Source organism: Musca autumnalis, unplaced genomic scaffold, assembly GCF_047663935.1.
Source record: "Musca autumnalis isolate F117 unplaced genomic scaffold, ASM4766393v1 scaffold_3, whole genome shotgun sequence".
Taxonomy (NCBI): Eukaryota; Metazoa; Arthropoda; class Insecta; order Diptera; family Muscidae; genus Musca; species Musca autumnalis.
The window spans coordinates 111,400,528-111,426,294 of record NW_027411866.1 but is presented as its reverse complement, the minus strand read 5'-3'; the positions used below and the strand labels follow the sequence as shown (position 1 = coordinate 111,426,294).

Here is a 25,767-nt window from a genome sequence, read left to right as displayed (position 1 = left end):
ATACAAGAAAATACGTTCCATACGTCAAAATGTAGGTATGGATGTCAAATAGAACTGTTTTTGTTTTTTAGAGGTATACCTACATACAGTATCCACCAAAATTTAAGCGCTCCTCAGTACATTTTTAAATGATACTTTTTTTTAAGAAAACAACGTTATAAATGTATTTTTCGTTTTATTTGTTTATACGAGGGGACCTAGAAAACTTTCCGGCCTAATAATGAAAACGCGAAATATTGTTTTATTGTTTTCTTATGTATGATTTATACACTTTTTTCATGCGTTCAAACCAAGTATTGAAGCACTTTCTCCACTCTGATTGAGACACCTCTAAAACATGGTTTTTGAACGCTTCAACAGCATCTTCTGGCGACGAAAATGATTGTCCACGCCTATTTTTTTTTTTTTTTTTTTTTTTTTGATGTGCGGGAATGAAATGAAGTCATTGGGCTGCAAGTCAGGGCTCTACGGCGGATGACTCATCAATTCCACGTTTCGTCCGGACAAAAATGCGCTCGTTTGAATCGAGATGTGAGAGCTCACATCGTCATGGTGCACAACGATTCGTCTTCTCTGGTTCGTTTTTCGAATTTCTCAGGAAACTTCAGGCAAACAATTTGTAGTGTACCACTCATAATTAACCGTCCTACCCTGCTCAAGCCGTATAGTCGCCACATGGTTAGTTCTGTCGAGGAAACAGGCGACCATTTGCTTCAAAGTGCCAACTTTCGTTGGAGTTTGCTCGCTTGGAGCTGGAGCGCACGATAACTCTTGAACGGATCAACCGATTCGGTCCAAAATTTGGCTTTCGTAATATTTTGTCCAAGTTAGTTCGAAGATGGGTTATATCGGGCCACTCCTTCCGGTACCTCCCCCACAAAAGTTCGGAAAATTTGTGCGCACGATAACTCTTGAAGGCAGTAACCGATTTGGTCCATACTTTGCACATCGTGAAATTTCTACCAGACTTAGATGAGGTTCCAATATGGACTCAATCGGTCCACACAAAATTTCGGAAAAGTTCAGTTTAGGACCTGCTCTCGAATCGGTTTGATTTTTGCTGTAGCAACTTGTATTCACTGCCCCCCATACGACGGTATAAGTTTCATCAGGGGCTAGTCCAAACTTCCTGAGAAAATAGCCTGAAAGGTACAAAAAACCCCTATGACACCACCATATCGGTCCACTCCTTCAGGTACCTCCCCCACAAATCTTTAAAAATCTTCTTGACCTATTTGGTCCATACTTTACACATCCTAATATATCTACCAGACACAGATCAGGTTCGAATATGGACTGTATTTTTCCACTCCTTCGGGTACCTCCCACACACAATTTTGGATAAATTTACTTTAAGACCTGCTCTCGAATCACTTTGATTTTTGTTGAAGCAACTTGCATTCGCTGCCTCAATTACGGCAGTAAAGGTATTTTCAGGGGCAAGTCCATACTTCTTGAGAAAACAGCCCTATATGTAGTGACTGGAGAGCTCGAACCGAATACTCTGTTCGTCCACACTTTGGATATTGCAATATTTCTTCGAATGTTAGATGAAATTCGAAGGTGGTACCTCCCCCACAAAAGTTCGAAAATATTCGCTAAAATGGTACGCTCGATTTCTCATAGACGTAGCAGCCGATTTGGTCCAAACTTTGGATCTCTAAATATTGTCGAAACTTAGTTTATGTTCAAATTTGGGCCCTATCTGTCCAATCCTTGTGGTACCACCCACACAAGTGTTCAAAATTTTTGTGTGGTTCGAGGATCCTTTGGATCCTATATATCTATCGATATCCCCGCAGTTTTTTTGAAAACCCCCCTAAATACATAAGTTTTTTTTTTGGGAAAAAGGTATTTCAATCCACACAAGCTGAGGGTATATCTCTGTCGGCATACTTTTTTACTTGTTTCATCGATACACTTTTGCCGTGATTATCCACTTAATGACATTTTTGACGAAAGAGTAGACAAAATAATGGGAGATTTTTACAATAGGTGGAGTTGATTATTGTGTATCGGTGTTTGATGAAAAGTGAAAATTTCAAAATTTTTAGTTACTGTCGAATGTAAATATACTTATAATGAAAGTTCATTACAGCCTCCTTCTAATTAAAAAATTATCAACAGGGTACTGAACATAGGTGACAAGAATTTTAACAACAACAACAAAACTAATTGAAAATAAAAACCATTCTAAAAATGAGCGATTTTCCCACAAAAGCTATCAATGGCCTGATTAAAATCGTAGAGAAAATGTAAATGTTATTATATGATTGTTTTATATATATTTATGTATGTAAGCAAAATCTGATAATGACAATCGAAGATAGTCGAAATATCGGAAATAGAACAAAAACAAAAAAACTGAAAATATGATGTTTTTAATTCTATCTGACCTTAAGCCAAACAAATAGAAGAAAATTATTGATCAAAGGTCAACAATAACTGTATACTAATTAAAAAAATCGTATGCCAATTAATACAAATGACTCGTCAAAAATAATGTTATAGATATTCGAACCACGGGGTGTAAATGTTTTGGGGTAAAACATGTATTTCTCCGTTATTTCACACATGTTTATAACGCCAGTGTTAATAACTGAATAATCATTTTTAAATCTTGAACGTAGGGACGATAATGAATCAAATTACAACAACTAATGAATCAAATACAAAAAATAAGTATATTGTATATAATATTTCAAAACTCGAAATGGCCAAAAAATATTCAAACGTGAATGAAATCGGCATTTTAGTTGCAAATGTTTTGAGTAGCACTGCATATGCAATATCGACCAAAACTTAAGCGCCCCTCAGCTCATTTCTTTTTTAATGGTAATATTTTAAGGCAACAAAGTTATAGATTTATTTTTATTTTTCTTTTTATTTATTTATATCTTTATTATTGAAAAAAACACACACACACAAACCTAAGGAATTCTGAATTTAATAAAAAAGTTAAAATTCAAAAAACATTTTAAGTCGCAAATATAAGTGGACAAAACTAAAGCACCGCCAATTTAAGGAACAAATAAAAATTAGAAGCCATTCCACAGTCGATATGTATGAAGAGGTGCTCAACTAACTGCGAAACCAGGTCACATAATTTGGTAACTGTGTGTGTTCGAGTCCTGGCTTTCCTTTTGCACTTGCAAAAAATTTCGATCATCAAGCTTAACTCTAAACGAGAAAATTAATAAAAATCATTAAAAATGATCTTCGCCCTAACAGGCAAAATTTCAAAAAATAAAAAACAGGCTGAGCCCGGCTGGGATTTGAACCCACGACCTTGAAAACATATGAAAAAAAATGTTGTCACTGCGAGTTAGCGTTCAAAGCCAAACTCATAACTTCAAAGGCAGCGCAAAAAAGGCGTTTGTCATGAAGAAATACAAATCAACGGCCAAATATCCGTTATTGTATAAAAACACATTTGCATTTAAAAAACCAAAAGTTCTAAATTAAATGATTAATTATTAAGTAGAAAAGTTTGTAAAAACTAAACTCTTACATAAAAATGTTAAATTATTGTACATTATGAATTTATACACACAATAAATATACATATACAGTATAATCTCGATAATCCGGACACCACATGTTTCGGCGGTGTCCGGATTATCGAATTGTCCGGATTACCGAGTAATAACAAAAACATAAAATTTTTAAGCTTAAATCATTAATAATGGACTTTTACTAGATAATAACCTGACACATATAAGGTAAACAAATTCATATTAAGCAAATATTATGGATTGCGGCCATTTTAAGACCAGAAGCAACTTCCCTGGCTACACAATTTACGTCTTATATGCCTCCAGGGTAATTTAGGTGAAACCGATCTTTATAAAATTTCATATATAAGGTTTTTGGGTCAAATAGAAAAAAATGTTTTTTTGGGTCAGTCTAATTTATATACATTGATTGTCGATGAAATCGAAAGAAACATCGTTTTCTATAAATGCTATAGCTAACGAATAAGACAGAATATAATTTAAATATATTGGTTGCATAACTAGAGAGAATGCAATACAAAAATCCTTTGTTACCGGTGATTTTGAATGTCAAAGAAAGAAAATAGTAGTAGTTTGGAGTAGTTTAACAGCCTTTCCTTATTAATTTTAAGCTACTATATTAAGTTATGCAATTTGTTATTTTAAACTCAAATGTAGTATACAGCCCTAAGGTTGAAAGACTGGGCATTATAAAATGGAAATAAATTGAAATTTAAATTGAAAATAAAAGGGGCCATACTACTTTGTTTTAAATTTATTGATTTTCCTATATAAGAACTCTACTCGTTTCTTAGTTAAGCTATAAATCCCAATGAAAACTAACTTATTAACCTCAACGCTGTAAATGATATAAACATTTCTAGGTAAAATATATGTACTTGGAATACATTACATGCCCCCAAGGGACTTTCTCACTAAATCCTTTAGAGGAAAGGACGACCCAACATTGATTTTTCAGGGAAACAGGCTACCCAATTCTAAGTTTTAAATACTGTTCTTTATCATATCCAGTCATCAATGGTTGAAGGATAGAAAAATTATTTGACAGATTCTGATAGTTAATTTCATATTGACTATATAACTGAGTTAATAGTAGATGTCTAGTATGTCGAGATTTGGACTGAAAGCTTTGAAAAACTTAAATGTTCTTATTTATAAATCAATTGCTATTGTTAAGAACGAAAACGTCAATGAAATAAATAACAATATAATGCTCAAGATAGGAAAAATATTGATGTCCGGATTATCGAGGTAAGAAAAATAGGTGATGTCCGAATTACCGAGTCTACAATGTAAAAAATTCTGGTGTCCGGATTACCGCGTTGTCCGGATTAACGGGTGTCCGGATTATCGAGACTATACTGTACATACAAAAAAAAATGATTAATTATTTCAGGCGATATTGCTTCTCAGCAGGCTACATTTGCGGCTTCAAATACATTTTCTTTGGTTTTGCATTTTTTTCGGTTGATTTTTGAGTTAAAGATCTCTCACAAGTCCCAATCGAAAGCTAAAATCAGGGGATTGGGCAGGCCAATAGAGAACTTCTGTCGAATTGTTTTGGAATCACAACTTGGCCACTATCGATATATGTTTTGGCTGGAATGTCCATCTAAGTGGCATCTCTTCTTCAGAATAAGGCAACATCACGCCTTTTAATACGTTACGATACTTGAAACAATCCATAATTCAATTAATTTTATGAACCGGTCCAATCCCTTGCCCCGAGAAAAAATTTCAGACCATTATGTTCAGCCTCCATGTTATACAGTGCCTTTGAAATATGTAGGATTTAACCGTTGCCCATCTAGTCCACGACTTATGACATCTGAATCCTTTAAATTAAACTTACAGGTCTATTTCGTATTGCGACAAGCGTCGAGTCGCGTTGCCAGTTGCAATTTTTACATTACGGATTTTCGGGCGACAAAAAATTAGCTGCCGCGGTGAATATTTACAAGTGAATAAAAACGAAAAATTGAAACATAAGTAACATTTCCATTTATTTTAAGTGAATTTGTTTAATATTTATTTATTGAGTACCTATACAACAAGAAATACATCTTATAATTAAAGTGCAGGATTATTTATGCTATGAGATATCCAACTTAAAATACAAAAGGTGAAAAAATTGAATGTAAAGAACATGTTAAAAACTGTTAAAAGAGAAAAGGATATACAAAATGGATAAACTCATATAAAATACAATTATTTAACTGTGGAATAAACTAAACATCATTTTTTTAAAGACAAACGCGTTGCTGGTGCTTTGAATCTCATGTGGTAGAGTATTCCAAAGACGTATTGTATAAATATAAAAGTGGCATTCCAATCTTGGCTTCACCTTCTGACGGGTTTTAATATTTTTCCTCTATTAGAACGGGCAAATGTTAGTTTGTCAAAGAGATTTTTCGGTTTTTGCTTATTAATAATTGTGTGCAAAAATATTAGTGACCTTATTCCGAGATATCTGCTAAAGGTGCAACCATAAATTGAGTTAGCAAAAGACAAAGGGTGTTGTGATTTCTTTTTGGTGTTTCAGTATTCGTAATTGTAAAAATTGGATCAGACTTTTTGGCAACTTTTTGATGTTGCGGATCAATTAAGAAGTTTGATCCACCAACCCGTACACCAGGTGAATGGTAGTTTCGTACGTCCCACTAAAAAAAGTTCCTCTCAGTAACGATAACTCGTTATCGGCGATTACTTTCGATCGCATTAGGTAATAAAATGTTTAAATTTTGTCGCAGAGGCGACTGGTAACGCGACTCGACTCTTGTCGCAATACGGAATAGACCCATTAGATTCATCAGAAAACATCACAGTCCTCCATTTTTGGACACTCCAGTTCAGATGGGTCTGGCTTATTAATTTTTTGTCGACATGAAAGGATTTTTTGTGATCATCGAATGGACAAGCCGGCCTCTACCGCACTTCTGTGAATTTAGTGCTTTTATTCATTTTTGGAATGAGTTTAAAGGAACCTAAATATATATCATTCCAGATCACTTTTGCTGTATAATATATACAAAAATAATTTGAATAACTAAATGTTGAGTGTTAACATTCTCTTTACAGATACTGTGTATATAACACAATTATTATAAAACATTACCCATAAGATAGAATTTTAATGTGTCTAGTCTATTTCATAATTATTTTTAATGAACAAGTTAAAGTATGTAATTAAACTGTGGCCTAGTGGGTATAAAGTCGAATTCTTACTATAATCGTGTACCAAAATATGTATGTAGATTTAATTTGGATAATTAATTGGAACAAATGGAATGATAAACGTATTACAGCCAAACATCATTAAAGCGTAGCTGTTGGGAACGAAAGTTATAGATTTATTATTGAGGACCACGGTCTGATATTCAAAGCTCTCAAGGTGATTGCCTTCAAAGTGTATGCTCCACATCTCCAGATAAAGCGTGCCGACCATTTACTCTTTCAACGAGAAGATTCCGTGTAGATTGCCTTGTGGATTCTTGACTGGGGTTGGGATTTCAATGCCCTCAACCAAAAGCTGGTGGGCACACCGTTGCTGTTTTGTGGAACGACAGCTTTGAGTTTAAACAAAGTGTCTTACACATTAGCGTTTTTATCTTGTTTCTTATTACTGGGATTGTTCTAAGTAAAAAGTTTACTAGACCATATGTCCACGGTGAAAATCGAGCCGCCCGATTTTGACGTGAAGTTATTTATCCACATTTTTGGATATTTTGGCATATTACAGCCAAAGCATTGAGATTTTCGATCCAACGCTAAGACAAAAATTGTAGAGAAGTAAGAACTCTCTCAAAAGCATTGGAACGCTCCTTCAGGAAGTTTTGGCCTTGAGACAGTGCAAATTTTTTGGAAAATGTCGATAAATGCCAATGTGCTACAAAATTGGCCAGAAAAATATTCAAGCGTTCTGATGACAAAATTCTATCGTTTTGGGATTCATGGACAACGAAAATACCGTTGGTTCCTTTGGGTCAAAATCGGGAGGCTAGATTTTAACCGTATACATATGCGGTATATGTATAGTAGACGTTTTTGCTCAGTACAATCCTTCCATAAAAACCGCCCCGGCCTAATGTGGATGTACATTTTCCCTTTTACAATGGTGACGTCAAACAGTTTCTTTAATGATTCAACATTTAGTTGCACCACTCGTACTCTTCCAGAATTTTTGGTAGTGTTTAACTGGATTTTGTGTCTTATTCGCATAAAAACAGTAGTGGAGAAACGATTTATCCGAGTGGAAATAGTTCAGATTTTGTATCGATTTCGTTCCGATTTCGGAGCGAATGTCGGAAAGATATTTCCTTTCCGAATTTTCCAAGGATTTTCTTCAGATTTCGTAACGAAATCGATCCGATGTCGCTCCGACATTTCGTTCAGAAATTCGTTAAGATATCGTTACGATTTCGGATCCGACATTCCGATTTCGTTACGATGTCGGTACGATTGGTTTGCTGGGTTGTTTCTTATCTGACTTCGTTTTAAATATACCCTACATCACTATGTGGGGAGGGTATTATAAGTTGGTTTTGGCCAAAAAGTTTGTAACGCATCGAATTAATCGTCGTAAACCCATACTTATATTCACCAAAATTAATTTCTCGACGAGCTGAGTCGATCTGACTATGTATGTCCGTCCACCCATCCGTCTGTCTGTCCATAAAAACCTTGTAATCACTCTGCAAGTCGCAATTTTGATCGAATCTTCACGTTTGGTTGTTGATGGGTGTCCCGGAGGGGAAGAAGCATATTGATTTTGGTTATGGTCGGATAATATTCAGGAGTCGGAATGGGCAAAAAACTTATGTGGAGAACATTCAACCTTTTATTCATATGCGAATATCTTCGCTTCTAGTAGGCGCATTCCAAAAGGATAGCCCGTCAATGGAAGAAGATACGATTTCCTTTACATTATTACAAAGTAGTTTGGCGTACGTGGTCAAACTGCAGAGATATTGCAATAGTCGGTAATGCATCCCATTTTCCAGTTTTTGTTATAACGCTACAGGTCGCAATTTTGATAGGATCGTCACGAAATTTTGGTGGTTAATAGGGTTCCCAGAGAGGAACAAGCATATTGAGTTTAAAATGTAACCAACATTTGTGAAAAGACGCTGGGATATTCCAATTTATGGAATTTTATTGCCATGTCATATATTTCTGCTTCTGTTGGACATATTCCAAGGAAAGAACTAGATAATGAAACTAAACCATCTGAGCTTTAAATTAATACAAAATATGGCATTTATGGTAAAATATCAGATTTATTGTAAAAGGCGCTAAGCTATCACATTTTTAATATTTTGAAGTTTTTACTTTAAAGACAAATACCTCTGCTTCTATTTGGTGTATTAAAAACATGTAAAATGCTAATCAAGAAGACGAGCAAAGCTTTTAATCAGTATCAAGTAGATGTCGACAGTAGTCAAATATAAAATTAAACATTATTTTGGTTCAGTTCACTTTAAGTAATTTGGTATAAAAGCCACATAGGTGAAAACTTTAGTATCTCCCGAAAAGAAATATTTACGAGTGAAAAGCTTATGCATAGGGATAGTGGTGTAGGGTATCACATAGTCGGTCCCGTCCCGACGATAGTTTTTTCTCTCTTGTTGTTATTTTTTTTTTTTTTTTTTTTTTTTTTTTTTTTTTGTTAACTATATCTAATTTGCAAATGATTTCAGTAGTGGAATTCTGTAACTCATGTTTGTGTTACCGTAAAATTATGAATGAAAAGTTCGAATAAAAGTTGACAACACTGTTGCTATCGGTAGAACTTTACAACTACTTTTTATGGGTCGCTAACTTACCGAATAATATCGTTAGTGACCGATATTATATGCATTTAAATTTTGCCGCTTATTGTCGGTAATTCAAAAATGAAGTTAGAGAAACGCACTGCAAGGGGCCTTTTAACAACGTTACTCATTGTTTATTTTACAACAATCTTCTATGTTTGTTTTGTAGTTGTTACAAATAATAAACATTTTAACAACGTTTCAATCGACAAAAATTACTGAATTGTGAAAATTATTATTATGTAAATAAGTGCAAATATTTTAGTTTCTGCTTTTTCACACAAAACCAAGTTTTTTAATACACAGTATAAATCAAGGCATATTTATATAAGGTAAATGTATGAATTACAACAACAAAAACAACATTGTTGTTATTGAAAATTTAATGTCAAAGAAAATATAGAATAATGGGGACGTTCTAAAAATTTTGTCAGGAAAAACATAAATACATTTTGAAAATCCTCTAAAATAGAAAAAAACCAGTAAGGAAAGGATCAAAGTCGGGCGGGGCCGACTACATAATACCCTACACCACTGTGAATATGTAAAATATAAATCGGAGCTATATCCAGATCTTAACCGATTTTGATATAATTTGGCACATTTATTTCCAGACCGAATTCAGTCACACATTCCAAATATCATTGAAATCGGAAGTATATAGCGTGTTTGGTGCAGCAAATACGTGAAATCGGGCGAACATATATATGGGAGCTATATCCAAATCTGAACCGATTTCGATATAATTTGGCTCAATTTAAGTGGCGTAATTTCGTGGCCACTGGGAACCACATATGTAAAATTTCAGCTAGTTCAAGCAAAAAATGTGGCTAAGATCCCTAAAAGATCGTTATATGGGGGCTATACCAAAACTTGGACCGATATAGCCCATCTTCGAACTTGATCTTCAGACGGCTAAAAAAATGGTATTCCCCAATTTTCAGCGAAATCGGTCAACAAATGTGACCTGTATGTTGCGAACGGACGGACGGACGGACATGCATAAATCGACTCAGAAAGTGATTCTATGTATATCCCTAGAAGGAACTATGGGTCTATCTCGCTTCCTTTTGTATGTTACATACAAATGCACTAACACATAATACCGCTTACCACATAGTGGTGTAGGGTATAATAATCAAGATGTAAATATAAAGCATACAAAACTGTCGTAGGTCATTGTTATTACACGTTTACGATGAAAAAAGTATAGTATAAGTATATGATAGCAAGTTTCAAATTTCATGAGTAGACCCTATTACACTTTGAAAACCAAATTTACAAAAAAAGTAAAAATATATCTGATTGTCACTTCTACCTTGGTGCCTTGGTGTAAAAAAATTTGTTAATACCCTTAGTTTATAGATGCCAATTTTTATTAGAAACATATTATTTTTAATTTGTTCGATTCACCCGATTTGAATTGCTATTTTTTAATTTTATTGTTTGCCTTTTCATATCATTCATTATTAGTATCATTTGTTATTAGTGCTATTTTAAAGGGGAAAACTAATTTGGAAACTTCAAAGACATAATTTTTACATTATACCCTAGACAGACGGCAGCGTTAACAAATCTCTTTTTCAAATTTTTATTTTCACAAAAAATTTCATTACCCACCATACCAATTATATCGAAAATTATATCTTCCTCAAATGTTTTTTAAAGTTTTGCAATATTTTTATAACATTAAAAAGACTCAAAAATATCGCGAATAAATTAAATCTATGTTTGCTTGATCGTGGTGAAAATATCAAAGGTAGAAAGTGTATTTGTTTCGCATATTTTGGCGAACTTTTGTAAAGCTTTATGAAATGGTCTGCTGGGTACAAACTAACAACACAAACAGCTGTTTCATAAATGCAGATACTATCGTCTGTCAGGCTGAAAAATTAATTCAAATTAGGACATTTTTAATGCAAATTAACTCTGCCGTCTGTCTAGATTTATTTTTATTGTCTCTTCCAAAACCTGCAAGAATCTAATATTTTTTGTCAGTTTTACCATTTTTCTTTATAAAATTGGAAAGTTTTACAAGTTTTTGTATACTGGAATACACACTTAATATTTAACTGATGATAAATTTACACAAAAAATCCAATCTTTCACAACGTCAACTTGGGGCATTGCTAAATAGGCTCAACTAAATAAACATTAAATAATCTTCGATTCACAACCTTCACACCGTCATAATTTTATTAAAGCATTCATAAAGATAAACCTTATATCACCTCAGCCATGATTACACTATACTTTGGTAATACACTCTTCTCTGCAAGTAAAATCATAATTACAAAAAAACTACTAGTTCTCCTTATAACAAAACATGCTTGCTGAAAAAAGTGAAACAATAAAAACGTGAGGTTATACAAATCGATTTTGGAGTCATCTTCCAACGTGTGTATATTTTAGATGAGCTTTTTATATCGGTTTCTCTTAATATGAGCGTGACAAAATACTACAATATCGAGATTTTGTTTTACATTGCAAAATTATAAAAAAAAAACTGAAAACCTATTAATACAGACGAACAAAAACATTATAGCGACATTGCAGACATCGGTGCATTGTCTGCTACCCCAACAGTAATTTGTTATAGTTTACAAAAAATTACATATAGCATTATTTTGCAAGATCACTATTGATGATAACAGGTGTATTACAAACTAAATGATCCATATTCTACAAGATTTTTAAAGCTAAAATGGTTTACAAAAACATATAGTATTTCTTTTAAATCAAGCGTATATTTTAATAATTTATTAATATTTTAACAAATGGTTATCATGACCTATGTGTATCTGCATGTCGTTGCTATATAAAAAGTTTCATTATTTTTGCGCATTACTTTGCAAATTACAAAACGAATGCCTAATAATATGCATAACAACAACAAAAACACCAACTATTTTATATAAAGCCCCTATACAGTCGAACATGGTTATAAAATACTTATATTGCAATGAAATGCAATCATTATATGAATCGCACTCCAATCCAATAGCTCATGCGGTGCGGTAGTGTTCTGATTGAATAGTATTCCTATGGAGATTTTAAGGGGCCTTTCAAATAACAATTAATACGAAAAAACAGATGTGAAAACAGATTTAAGTCATATAAATCCAAAACGGATAAATGTTTCAAATCTTACAATCTTTCACTAACAACCACATCACCTTTGAATTTTTATTTTGGATCGTAGTAGAAAACTTATAGACCCTCCTAATTGCATGCTAAATTGCTCTTTGGGTTCTTTTATGCTAGCTACTCAGTTTAAATTAAATTTGAAGGGGGAAAGAAATTACACCTTTTATTGATGTGTGTTTTCCATTGGGTACTTGCGGGGATGATTTCTTACAGAAACCACATTTATGACATTTTATTTAAATCCCATCCAAGTGAATGAGACAAGGGAAGAGTCTGTAATTCATGCTCAGCGACAAGTGAATGTTCCGAAAGTAGCAAGGACTCATTCGACAGGAGTACAGATAGTCTTTGGGTGAATGACAATGTAGCATAAACGAGCAAAAGAAGGCAAAACAGGTATTACCAGACGCTTTGTTATAAGCTCAAAGCTGCAAAGCAGCAACAGTGTGTGAGCCACAAGGCTATCTACAATTAAGCACGCTTTATCTGGATTTTAGAGCTTTGAGCATCAGCATGAATCTATAGAAATTAGGTTGGCTACCCTCAAATTAAAAGATGGGAATATGTTAGAAACTGAGGGTAACAATTGTGCTGATTTTGAGGCGTTTTAGTTCGACTGCAGAAAATGTTCTAAGAAAAAGCTCACCCACTCACGTGTTTAGCATCATATGCTGGATCACGTTCTTCTCGTTGTCATGGAATATGAGCTCCATGAGTACAGTCAATCACCAAACATTAAGTACCACTTTATGCAGGATTTAATGAGTAATTGAAAGCACCCTTCACCAATGGTAATACAGTGTATTTAATGAACCTATAATCGACATAATTGTCTCCATCAGCCGACCGCCCGACTTCATGATCTCTGAACGCCGCATTTTCTTCAAACATGGGAAAGCTAATTGGCCTAGTTTCAAAGAGTTCAATAATTACCGCGTCAGATATTTTCCCAACCCTTCTGATGTTCGGGTAGCAGAAAGAACGTTCCAAGACATCATCACTGCTGTAGCCGCTCGCCATATACCTGCTGGTCAAATACCCGAAGAGAGAGCAAATTTCCGGGCTGAGGCGACGGGATTAGCAAATGAGCGTAATGAGCTCCATCGTGCCAACCCCAATGACCCCTGAGACAGAGAGCGGGATCGGGATGAAAAATATTCCACAGGTAGATCTCGTCACCCTGATCACAAATATATATAACATTTGTTGCGGAAGTCCATACTTCCCGAGATATGGGCCTCTGCGAAAATTTCCTTGTTAAAGTTCGGCTACATAGTGAAAAATTTACAATTTAAAAAATATTTTGTTCCCCGGCCGAAGACGGGCTGTTTAAGAAAAATTTACATATTCAAAAAAAAAATTTGTTTGCGTAGATAGGACTTCAGTCACGTTTGGCGACGTTGACGCTGACTGATCCGTAGACGTGCGCAGATTATTTCAATCGACAGTTTGTCGTGCTGAGGATGAACCACCACAATTTACAATGGATGATGTTTCGAATGTCGGCAGGAACTCTAAATCATCCAAAGCGTTGGGCCCTAATGGAATCTCGAGTATCTCACTAGTCTAGAAAATGAGCCAGGGTAGTCCCGCCAAGGATGCCAGCAAAGGTGAATCGATCGATTTCGCTTTTGTCGCCCGTAGCAAAAACCCTTGAGGCTTTAGTCTTCCCCAGCGTCAGAAATAGCTATCAACATTCCGATCATCATCATGGGTTCCGTAAGCAACACAACACGACAACAGCGCCGCACTACATTTTCACACATTGTGGCGCTTGACTTATCAAAAGCCTTTGATACCGTCAAGCACTCCACGCTGCTTGAGAACATCGAACGGCAACCGTCCGGCCAGAAGAAGTCCAAGCCCAGTAGAGTGAAACATGGAATTTCTCAAGGTGGGGTGATATCTCCGGACATTGAGATCGTAAATTACGCGGATGATTGAACGATCTTGGCATCAAGATGTCATTTGTAAAGGCTGAGCTCCTAATTGACTGATCTTACTGAAGAATATGCAAATATCCGCCACTAAATCTTGAATGTCGTGGTCGATGATAGCAGGGACCACAAACTAACCCAAAATTCTAGGGGTACCATTCGACACTGTTTCTTCTCGGAGATGAGAAGTCTAGTTGATTGATGGAGGCAATAATTCCATGAGGCAAGAACCAACCAAAATCAAAAGGAAAGCCAAAATATTTCTCTTTGACACTCCACAGAACAATTCCAATGCAAAGAAATAGAAATAGTAAAACAGGTGTATTATGATGTTTGATTGTAATGGATTTATTCTCATGATATTACCAGTATGGATGCTAATTATGAACAAGAAGGAGGTCTTATTTTTACAGAACGGAAACCGACTTTTAGATATGGCTCTGACGGGCGTATAAGAGGTGTGGTGAAAAATATGGTTGAGTTTGACGTTTTCCCTTTTATTTTGGGATTTTTTGTAAGTAGGGATTGCAGATCGAAATAAATATGTATCGTTTATGCATCTGTCTAAAAAAGAGTAAGAGTTAGTTTAAACAGACACCATGTTCATGTCGTCCGCGCAGGCCACAGCTGTATGCTACAAGCTGAGATGTAGGAACAAGGTCCTCAAGTCCCTACCCAAATTCGGGGTGAAGATAAATAAACCTTGTTGACGATATTTAACGCAATAGGTTGGTCTGTGGTAAGCTATGCGGCTCCAGTATGGTCGCGAATATGAGTGCATGCGATGGAAAAACTATCAAACTTGTCAGAATGTCGCCCGCCCTGAGAACTGCTACAAAGGAACTCCTCATGTCTGCAGTACATCAACACAATGGTAGCAGTACTTGCTCGGCTGTTACCGTGAGAGCCATCACCATACAGTGGAACATACAAACATATCACAATACTATTACTACAACAACGTAATGATTACAATATCGAGTATTGCAGGCTGCAAGTAACGAATTAACATTTGACATAATCAAATTTAAGTCGATTAATAAAGAACTACCTATTTATAAGAATGAGTTATAACTGTTTTCCTCTGTACCAGCCCCTTAAAAAAAACGAACTTGTTTTTTGTTTAGTGTACCTATAAAAACTGCAAAACAATTTAAACTGGTTGCTGTACCAAAACTGGCTTAATTTAAAGCGGAAAACATCCAAAAACAGTTTTTTTAGTAGCGTTCACTTCATTTTCAAGGACATACATAAATTAATTTCAATATGCTCTGTCCAAAAACAACAAAGCTCTGCTAAAATGCACTTGAAATTTTTTAGATATCAAATGTAACATCTAATACAGGTATTAACATAACCCACATCTCACAAACTTGGACTTATGTTAAAAACCGGATTCCTTAGTTGTGCCTAGTAGATGGCTGTTGCAAACTAGTTAGAGACGATCAGGCAAGGCAGCCACCACTAAGTCAATGAGCCAATCGGCGGCATGTCGTTAAAAACATGCAAACAATGCCAACACAATAATTGTGTAAAAAATTCAATCTCAGACAGACGGAACTAATGAAACACAGTCACTAGCGGTTTCTAGCGTTGATGTTCGAACGACGACCTCACACTATTAGCAATGACAATGACTTTCCAAAAACACATGAGCTAGTAATTTAAAACACCAAAGACGACACATGAGGGCCAAAGAATTTCTTTTGTTCGGCATTTCGCTAAAATTACAGCTGGACTTTAGAACTTGAGTATGGAAAATATTCGTATTTAGTTTAAACATTATTCAGTTGTATAGCTTGACTCTTACCTGCGTTTGTTATTCATTTTGCCATAGGCAATAATCCAGAGGGCGGATGCAATGCCTGTTAGCCCTACAATGGCACTTTGATTTTCACGTAGTTTACTTAGAGCGGGAGCCATGTCTATGTTTACTGCTTTTTAAGTCGATAAATCAATAACACAACACTAGAAAATTACAACAAATAATAATATTACTTTTATTACAGACACACAAACTTAAACTTTTTCTTTTGTAAATGTAAGCAGGAAAGGAGGAATGGAAATTTCCACTTGCTTTGTTGTTTGGCTGTTTGTTCTGACCTCCTTGCCTCTTAACTCGATTCTTTTAACCACGTTTGATTCGTTTGATTAGTATGGAAATGTCAAAGTGTTATAATTTGCAAAAATTCGTCTTCCCCGATATCCACATTCACACAAAATACGAAAAAGATACAATTTCTGCCTCACTCCTTTCGGTTTCGTTTTTACCTTTAATTATTTTACATAAAACCCTGTTAATTAACCTTTGGCAAAGTGTTTTTAGTGCAATTCACAAATTTTGTGTTGTCTTCCCGTTTCTTTTTCGGCCTTTATTTCGTTACAGTGATAGGTGGTTGTGCTATTTGACTTTTGTCGCGCTGTTCCTATTGACGCATACGTCGCTGTCGTATTTACAAGTATATTGGTTTTGTATTTCGCTATTTAATTTGTTAATTTCATATATACAACAAATTCTATTTCGCTACTGCTTGGCAATCACAAATATCCCATCCCGTGCTGGACTACTACGACGAGTTCGACTTGAGTTACCGCACATCTGATTTGGAGATGGGGAATGTTTTTGTGTGGAGCTGATTAGGTAGGGGTTCTTAAGTCTTGTTTTTATGACAAGCTAGGGATCTAAACATCTAATCGATTTTTATATTAGGCCCATACCTATATACGTCCGTATAACCAGGGCGTGTGTGGTGAAAAAAGTAGAACACATGTATTCTTATAAGAACTACCGAAATACGTCGAGCGTATACTTTTTGTAAGTTGAAAAAGTTTAACTTTGACAGAACGTATTGTTTTTATGTGTGTGTGCTTTGTATTTTAAAAACAAAAGCCCAAAAAAAATGGAATACAATTCATTGCAAAGGAAAATTATTTGTTTTACGGATGAAAACATTTAAGTAATGCCAAGTTTATACTTGCGCTCCAAAATCCACTGGATTTCACGAAATCCTGAAATACACCCCGGTGTTTACACTTATTTTTTTGTTGATTTCGAACATATCACTATAATCAAGGTAGATGCATATGCGCAGCTGATCGAACATGAATTTTCAAAACAAGTTGTTGTAAATTGAATTAGTCATCAAAATATACGACAATATAGAACTTTGAAACTTTATTTCGAAAATTATCGTACAATTATCTATATATCGTATAAATTGTGTATAGTATAAACAAATGAAAAAATACAAAATGATTTTATCGTTGAGACATAATAATAATAAATTTTGATAGATAAAATTTGTGTTCAGAACTTGCAAAATATTAATATTTGCAGCAGTTTTCCCGTTTAGTGCTAAAAATGTGTTCCCGTACTCCGAAATCTAGCAAGATTTGCACTTCTCTTTGAACAAAAATAGCGCCGAATAAAACCCTATTCTCCTGTTTTTGGCAATACAATTTTGGCCTAGTATAAACTTGCTGCATGTTAATTGGTATCTAGATACGATAGCTGATACGTTGATTTTGACATTTCTGCTGCAGTTTTTGCAATTTCCGTCATTTTTTCGTTCCCGTATTTTTTAAGAAATTTGTATGGGGAAGCAATTTTTTACAATTCGCTCTTTTTTTAACATTACCATTAAAAAGTACGGGAACACAATGAAAAATAGCATTGTAACAAAGTAATTTAATATTTCTTTCACATTGTTTACAAATTTTGATACAAAATTTTTTTTGTTGCAGCAATTGACCATCTACCTTGTTTATTGTGATACGTGAAAAGTGTTGCAACTTTTGGTACTTTTTTAGGCAAAACCAGGGTTGTATATCATGTGTACTGTGATTTCGATGTTGATTTCGCTGAAATCACGAAATAAGATGATTTCATTTTTGTATGCGAAATCATGATAAATTTTGCATGATTCCGCGCGAAATCACGAAACACCTTCGAAATCACGAAAAGACGCCGAATGTAAACCAAACATAAGTCTCGGTAGCGGATTTTGTGTTTTAAATGTGATTTGAGACTCAACGTATTTGGGTAATGCGTACGCTCAGAGAGCGTTGTTTTGGTAGGTTGGTGAAATAATTGTGTACGTCCCGTCGTTATTTAGGTTTAGCAGTAATCGTTTTTTCCTGGGGGCGAAACCTATAGCTCTGCGTGTTGCGTGTGCGTTCAAAAATACAAAAACAAAATACATGTATTTGTTGTTGTTTTCAATTTCAAATGCATGTATTTTGTTTTTGTATTTTTGAACGCACACGCAACACGCAGAACTATAGGTTTCGCCCTGATTCGGACCCATGGTACAATAGGTCTGTACGATAACTTCGCAAGTAAAAAGTACTTGCAAGTACTCAGCACGTTCTCAGTAACTTCTCCCCACTAATTTTACTCTCTCGAAGATAAAAATTTGCAGAATGTTATCAAACAATAATTTGCAAATACTTGCAAGAAGTCAGCTGATTTGACAAACAAGAAGTTTGGCGGATAATGCTTGTGCTTGGTTTACATTCGCCGTCGTTTCGTGATTTCGAAGGCGTTTCGTGATTTCGCGCGGAATCAAGCAAAATTTATCATGATTTCGCATACAAAAATGAAATCATCTCATTTCGTGATTTCAGCGAAATCAACATCGAAATCACAGTACACATGATATACAACCCTGTTTTTCCTAAAAAAGTACCAAAAGTTGCAACACGTATCACAATAAAAAGGGTAGATGGTCAATTGCTGCAACAAAAAATTTTAGTATCAAAATATGTAAACAATGTGAAAAAATATTAAATTACTTTGTTACAATGCTATTTTTCATTGTTTTCCCGTAAATTGCTTACCCATACAAATTTCTTAAAAATGCGGGAACGGAAAAATGACGGAAATTGCAAAAACTCCAGCAAAAATGTTAAATCAACGTACCAAATGAACATGCTTGCTGCTAGTTTCTAAGAGGCCAACATTGTATGGCAGAAAACAGGAGAAAAGGCGTTATTCGGCACAATTTTTGTTTAAAGAGATGTGCAAGTCTTGATAGATTTCGGAGTGCGGGAACGCATTTTTATCACTAAACGGGAAAACTACTGCAAGTAGTAATATTTTGCAGGTTCTGAGCACAACTTTTATCTATCAAAATTTATTATTATGATGTCTCAACGATAAAATAATTTTTTATTTTTTCATTTGTTAGTACTATACACAATTAATACGGTAGATAACTTTAAGATAATTTTCGAAACAAAGTTGTATATTCTATATTGTCATATATTTTGATAATTAATTCAATTTACAAGAACTTGTTTTGAAAATTCATGTTCGATCAGCTGCGTATGTGCATCTACCTTGATAATTGTGGTATGTTTGAAATCAACAAAAAATAAGTGTAAACACCGGGGTGTATTTCAGGATTTCGTGAAATCCAGTGGATTTTGGAGCGAAAGTGTAAACTTGGCTTTGGTTTACATTACGAAATCCACTCGATTTCAAGTGTCAATTCCTTTGCGTATATGTCAAATGAAAACTCGTCTGAAATCGACAGGATTTCATTTGACGTTTATGCAAAGGAATTGACAGTTGAAATCGAGTGGATTTCGTAAATGTAAACTTACTATAAGATTTAATTTAACAATTGAAGGTTGTTTACGAAAATTATTTGATTATCAATTCCCAGCAAAAAGTTTGCATCCGCGGATGCAGTTAAATCACTAGAACAATTGCCGCTGGAGTACATCTTTTCCTATGAATTCGCCTATGAATTTTACAAGAGAGCGCGCAGCTAGGATGTACTCCATTTTGCTTCCACGACACACAGCTAGGATGCACTCCATTTTCGATCCAAATCACAGCCTTTGATGTAGTGTTTTGGATTGAATTTAAATGCAGTCTAAAGATGTTATAAAATGCAAGCCATTGCAAATATCCCAAAATAAATAAAATACATTGCTTATTCGTGTAAAACAAGAATATTAACTTTATTACATTAACCCAAATTATAAAAACTCTCCTTTAAATTTGATCGTAACTAAAGCGCTCGGCACATACGGTGCGTTGAGCGTCGCGCTACAACAACCACATGAAAAAAGTGTAATGTCCAATTTACATTAGCAACTTTTTCGTCATTTAGAGCTGTTTCGTCATTTATTTGCTAAAACAGGCAACATTTTGCGTCATTTACCATACAAAACTAAATGACGATAGCTACGTCATTTATTCTAAACAACGCACGAAAACAACCCTGCTTTTTCGTCATAAACTACCAAAAAATGCAACTGTTTTATGATGTCTTTGTTTGTTTGTGTGTGTTGTAGAAAAACAAAAATACTCAAACGATGACAAAAGTGAAAATAAATGGTTAAAAAACTTGCAGAAATTATGTTTTTTTGTTTTTGTATTGTTTATGATATTATGTTTTGAATAAATGTATTGTGTGCGTGTGTTTGTGTTATTGTATAAGTGTGTATGTGCGATTGTGTGCGTAAGCAAATGGCGCAAAAAAAACAGATGTAAATACACTTCATTTGATTCTAGGATTTCGTAAAACGAAATCATTTAATATGCATATGTAAATTGGACTTGAGTGAAGCCAAGTTTTTTGAAAAACAACAATGTGGCTGACGCATTAAAGTTAAACATAATTTAACTGTTTTGGGACAACGCGTGTCCCAACGTGTCACTAAACGGACAGTATGTGCCGAGGGCTTAAGGCCTGCGTACATAAGCCGCTCTGCCTGATTGCCTTGCTTTCCTGCTTCATTTCTGACGTAATAAAAATAATAGAATAAAGACGAAATTTTGAACTGGGTTGCCATCAGTTGGAAATTGGGTCGGCCTTCTTTGTTCTTTTATTTTTTATTGAAGCAGCAAAGCAAGGCAATCAGGCAAAGCAGCTTATGTACGCAGGCCTTTAAGTTTACTTCCTCTACTCTGCTTTTTATGACATCGAAATTGACATTGCTTCAGATCCAAATGGTTTTTCATTTTTCCTCCTACTTCAGTTCAGATTTCCAAAAAACTCCACTTCAAAAATAATTTGCGTCTCGTGAATTACAGCAATGTTCATAACTTTATAGGCCGTTTACATATAACCGGGTTAACCCAGTGGGTCTGGGTTTCAAATGTCATTTCCATTGTGTATACTTCAAATAAATCCTCATAAAGAAGGTTAACCCTGCAAAAAACTATAATATAAACGCCGTATTAGTTTGTATTTCTTTATTTTTTATAAAACAAATTCCATGGTAGAACAAGAAAAGGTAGCAGCAATACCCAGCTGACTGAACTGGGTTGTAGTGTTAGTGTCAAATTCCATTCGACATTTTATGTATTTATTTCTATGTTCGATGTATATTAGGGATATATATTTTTCAAGAACAAATTTATTCATCATAAAAAAAAACTATTTCCATAAAGACGGCTTCATATCATTGACATGTAACCTCCTCCAGGTCCAAACGACGTGCCGCACACTAAAACACCGCTTATAGAGGCGGTATAATATTTGTTAATATGTGTGGTATTTTGTTAAACTTGAAAAGAATAAAGCCCTAATAAACATGTGCTTTTTTGTTTTCAAAAGCAAATGATTGAAACAGCTTCTCTTTTTTCAATGAATTACCAGCGACCCGAAACATTTTTGCAAGTATTCTACTTTCTGCGAGAAATTATGCATTTAGTGGAATGATATGGAAACATTCAAATTGAAAATCTAACGAGTTTTCATTCATGTTTTCCAAAATATTCAACCAAATGTGAAAAATTATTAGTTTTTAAATTCCAATAATTTATAGACATTTCCTTGTTTTGTTTACATTTACGTTGACACTAAGGTTTACAAACAAAAACAAATTCCTTTGTGGTTGTTGTTCGAGTTGTATTTGTTGTAGTATTAACTTTACCTTGTATTTGTTCTACCATGAACAAATTCTTAGAATTTTAACACTCTTTCTTGTGTTCAGAAAAAAAGACTGCGAGTGTAGGGATCAAAAAATTGGCTTGGTTGGCTAGGGATCTTTAAGCGAGTGCTTCCAAAATGTATCGAGCGCAGTGCATTTTCATAACTCCGTGTGGACTGCATCGAAAGATGTATTGAAATCATAACTCTGCATTGCACTACTTCCGAACTTTTTTGCTGGGTTGCTACAAAAATAATTCTCTTTCCATATCATAAATTAACGGCTGGACGTCCACATAGTGTTCCTCATACTCCATGGATGCGCCGCTTTTTGTTGGTATTTTATACCTTAGAAATAAAACAACTAAAACTACAAAATAAGTTATTTTACAAAATAAGTCCATAATTTATTTAGTTATCTCTTCTCTTATGTTTGGTTTACATTCGGCGTCTTTTCGTGATTTCGAAGGTGTTTCGTGATTTCGCGCGGAATCAAGCAAAAATTATCATGATTTCGCATACAAAAATGAAATCATCTCATTTCGTGATTTCAGCGAAATCAACATCGAAATCACAGTACACATGATATACAACCCAGTTTGTGACTGAAAAAGTACCAAAAGTTGCAACACTTTTCACGTATCACAATAAACAAGGTAGATGGTCAATTACTGCAACAAAAAATTTTAGAATCAAAATTTTTAAACAATGTGAAAAAAATATTGGATCACTTTGTTACAATGCTATTTTTCATTGCGTTCTCGTACTTTTTTAATGGTAATGTTAGAAAAAAGAGCGAAATGTCTAAAATTACTTCCCCATACAAATTTCTTAAAAAATACGGGAACGAAAAAATGACGGAAATTGCAAAAACTCCAGCATAAATGTCAAAATCAACGTGTCAGCTATCATATTAGATGCCAATGAACATGCTTGTAGTATTGTGCAGGTTCTGAGCACAACTTTTATCTATCAAAATTTATTATTATGATGTCTCAACGATAAAATTATTTTTTTATTTGTTAGCACTATACAAAAATTAATACGATATACAGATAATTTTACGATAATTTTCCAAAAAAAGTTGTAAAGTTCTATGTTGTCGTATATTTTTAATGATTAATTCATTTTACAACAACTTGTTTTGAAAATTCATGTTATATCAGCTGCGCATATGCATCTACCTTGATCATTGTGATATACTTGAAATCAACAAAAAAATGAGTGTAAACACCGGGGTGTATTTCAGGATTTCGTGAAATCCACTGGATTTTGGAGCGCAAGTGTAAACTTGACATTATTTATTTTAATAACCAAAGGTAAATCCGACACAAAACATTCGAATTTTAATCAGCTGATCAAACTTGCAAATTCTTAAGTGGGGTACACACGGTCAGTTTTGACTGTCAGTTTTGCTCAAATAATCATGGTCATCAGGCAACCACAAAATATTTTGTGGCTGTTGGACAGTTTGACATTTATCGACATTTCCGAAAAATCGACAGACAAAACTGATCGTGTGTACCCCGCTTAACAAAGAAAATTTTGCTTGCAAAAACTTGTAAGTTCTCAGTTATAAAAGTCTCCAAATTTGCTCTCTTTTACTTTACAAGTTTGTTATCGAAAAGCATTTTGTAAAAGTTTGTACAAATTTGTACAAACTTTTGGGTTATTGTACAGACCTAATAATACAGGTACAACGGCAACATCAGCTGATTATAATAGTACGTTTATATATAACCGGATTTAGCAAACCCACTTAATTTCAAATGCCGATTCTATTAAGGCCTGCGTACATAAGCTGCCTCGCCTGCTTACCTTGCTTGCTTCTGATAAAAGAATAAAAAAGAAAAGGGCTACCCAGTCCGAAATTTGCTCGGCCTTCTTTATTCTTTTATTTTTATTATGTCAGAAATGGAGTAGGAAAGCAAGGCAACCAGGCGAGGCAGCTTATGTACGCAGGCCTTTAGGTATACGTCATGACACAATTACCCAGGTAGTGGTATCGTAAAATGTTGAATATGTTATGTCAAAACTTTCTTTATGTTGTTGGGGACAAAATTTGGCTTACATCTTTCTTATGTCAACAGAACTTCTGGTACTGCAGATGGATGTTCTTTTGACATAAGAAAGATTTATGCCAAGTGTAGTCAGTCTACGTCAAGTGGTTCGGCAGTTAAAGATTTTTTACCCAAAATTTGGGTAAATACTCGAAATCGGGGTACCCTTATATGGGGGCTATTAGAAAACGTGGACCTATATTGAACATTTTTTGCAAGGATATTTTATACTCATTGAGGACTCACTGTGCCAAATTATAGCCAATTTGGTTGTAAAATGTGGCTAATAGATGAAAAATACCTTAAATCGGGAGGTACGGCTATATGGGGGCTATATCAAAACATGGACCCAGAGACCCCATGTTCAGTACCAGAAGTTCTTTTGACATAAGAAAGATTTATGCCAAGTTTTGTTAGCCTACGTCAAGTATTTCGGCAGTTAAAGAGTTTTTACCCAAAATTTGGGTAAATACTCGAAATCGGGGTACCCTTATATGGGGGCTATTAGAAAACGCGGACCTATGTTGACAAATGTTTGCGAGGATATTTTATACTCATTGATTACTCACTGTGCCACATTATAGCCAATTTGGTTGTAAAATGTGGCTAATAGATGAAAAATACCTTAAATCGGGAGGTACGGATATATGAGGGCTATATCAAAACATGGACCCAGAGACCCCATTTTCAATGCTAGATATTCTCTTGACATAAGTAAGATTTGAGCCAAATTTTGTCAGCCTACGTCAAGTGGTTCGGCAGTTAAGCTGAAAACAGATACAACGTTTGATTAAAGTTTTGCGTTGGGCGTTGAGAAAAAAAAACAACAACAGGGCGACGACGATACCAAAGTCCAGCGTTTATCTGTTTGTCGGCATATATTTCAAATGAATTTGAATTTTTCGGCATCATGCCCAACAGTGTAAAAACGGCCAACAAACAGACCAACGCTGGACTTTGGTATCGTCGTCGCCCTGTTGTTGTTTTTTTCTCGACGCCCAACGCAAAACTTTAATCAAACGTTGTATCTGTTTTCAGCTTTATTAATGAGTTTTTACCCAACACTTGGGTAAATACTCGGGTATTTACCCAAGTATTTACCCACTTGTTTAAAGTATTGTAAAACTATCCATTTTGAATCGATTTCATAGCCTAAACCCAGAAATAGGGTCTAAGATGTTGTATTAGCGATTCAATATAGTAAATACCCAAATAAATACCCACAAATGGGTATTTAACCGGTATTTACCCAATTTACCGGGTATTTACCCTTTGGGTATTTACCCACTGCCCATCTCTAATTATAATTGTGGAACGCCTAATTAAACGCAACTTTTTTCACGAAACCTCTCTAGTCTGACCATCGACTATGATAAAAATGTTTCCTTTATGTTATCGAGAAAATAAAT

General features: G+C 34.7%; 1 protein-coding gene across 3 annotated transcripts in view; it reads right to left on the bottom strand.

Moving 5' to 3' along the window:
• Positions 1-17,101, bottom strand: part of Abcd3 (ATP binding cassette subfamily D member Pmp70) — a 64,182-nt gene extending 47,081 nt beyond the window's left edge. Inside the window, exons 1-2 of one of the 3 annotated variants that reach the window (XM_073973839.1) lie at positions 16,681-17,101; positions 16,220-16,377 (exon numbers count right to left, since the gene is read on the bottom strand). In XM_073973839.1, coding sequence (XP_073829940.1) covers positions 16,220-16,332 — 113 coding nt within the window. In that variant the 5' untranslated portion in view covers positions 16,333-16,377; positions 16,681-17,101. The remainder of the gene's footprint in view (positions 1-16,219; positions 16,378-16,680) is intronic. The other 2 variants (XM_073973841.1, XM_073973842.1) reach the window with 2 other exon arrangements.
• Positions 17,102-25,767: the final 8,666 nt, after the last annotated feature.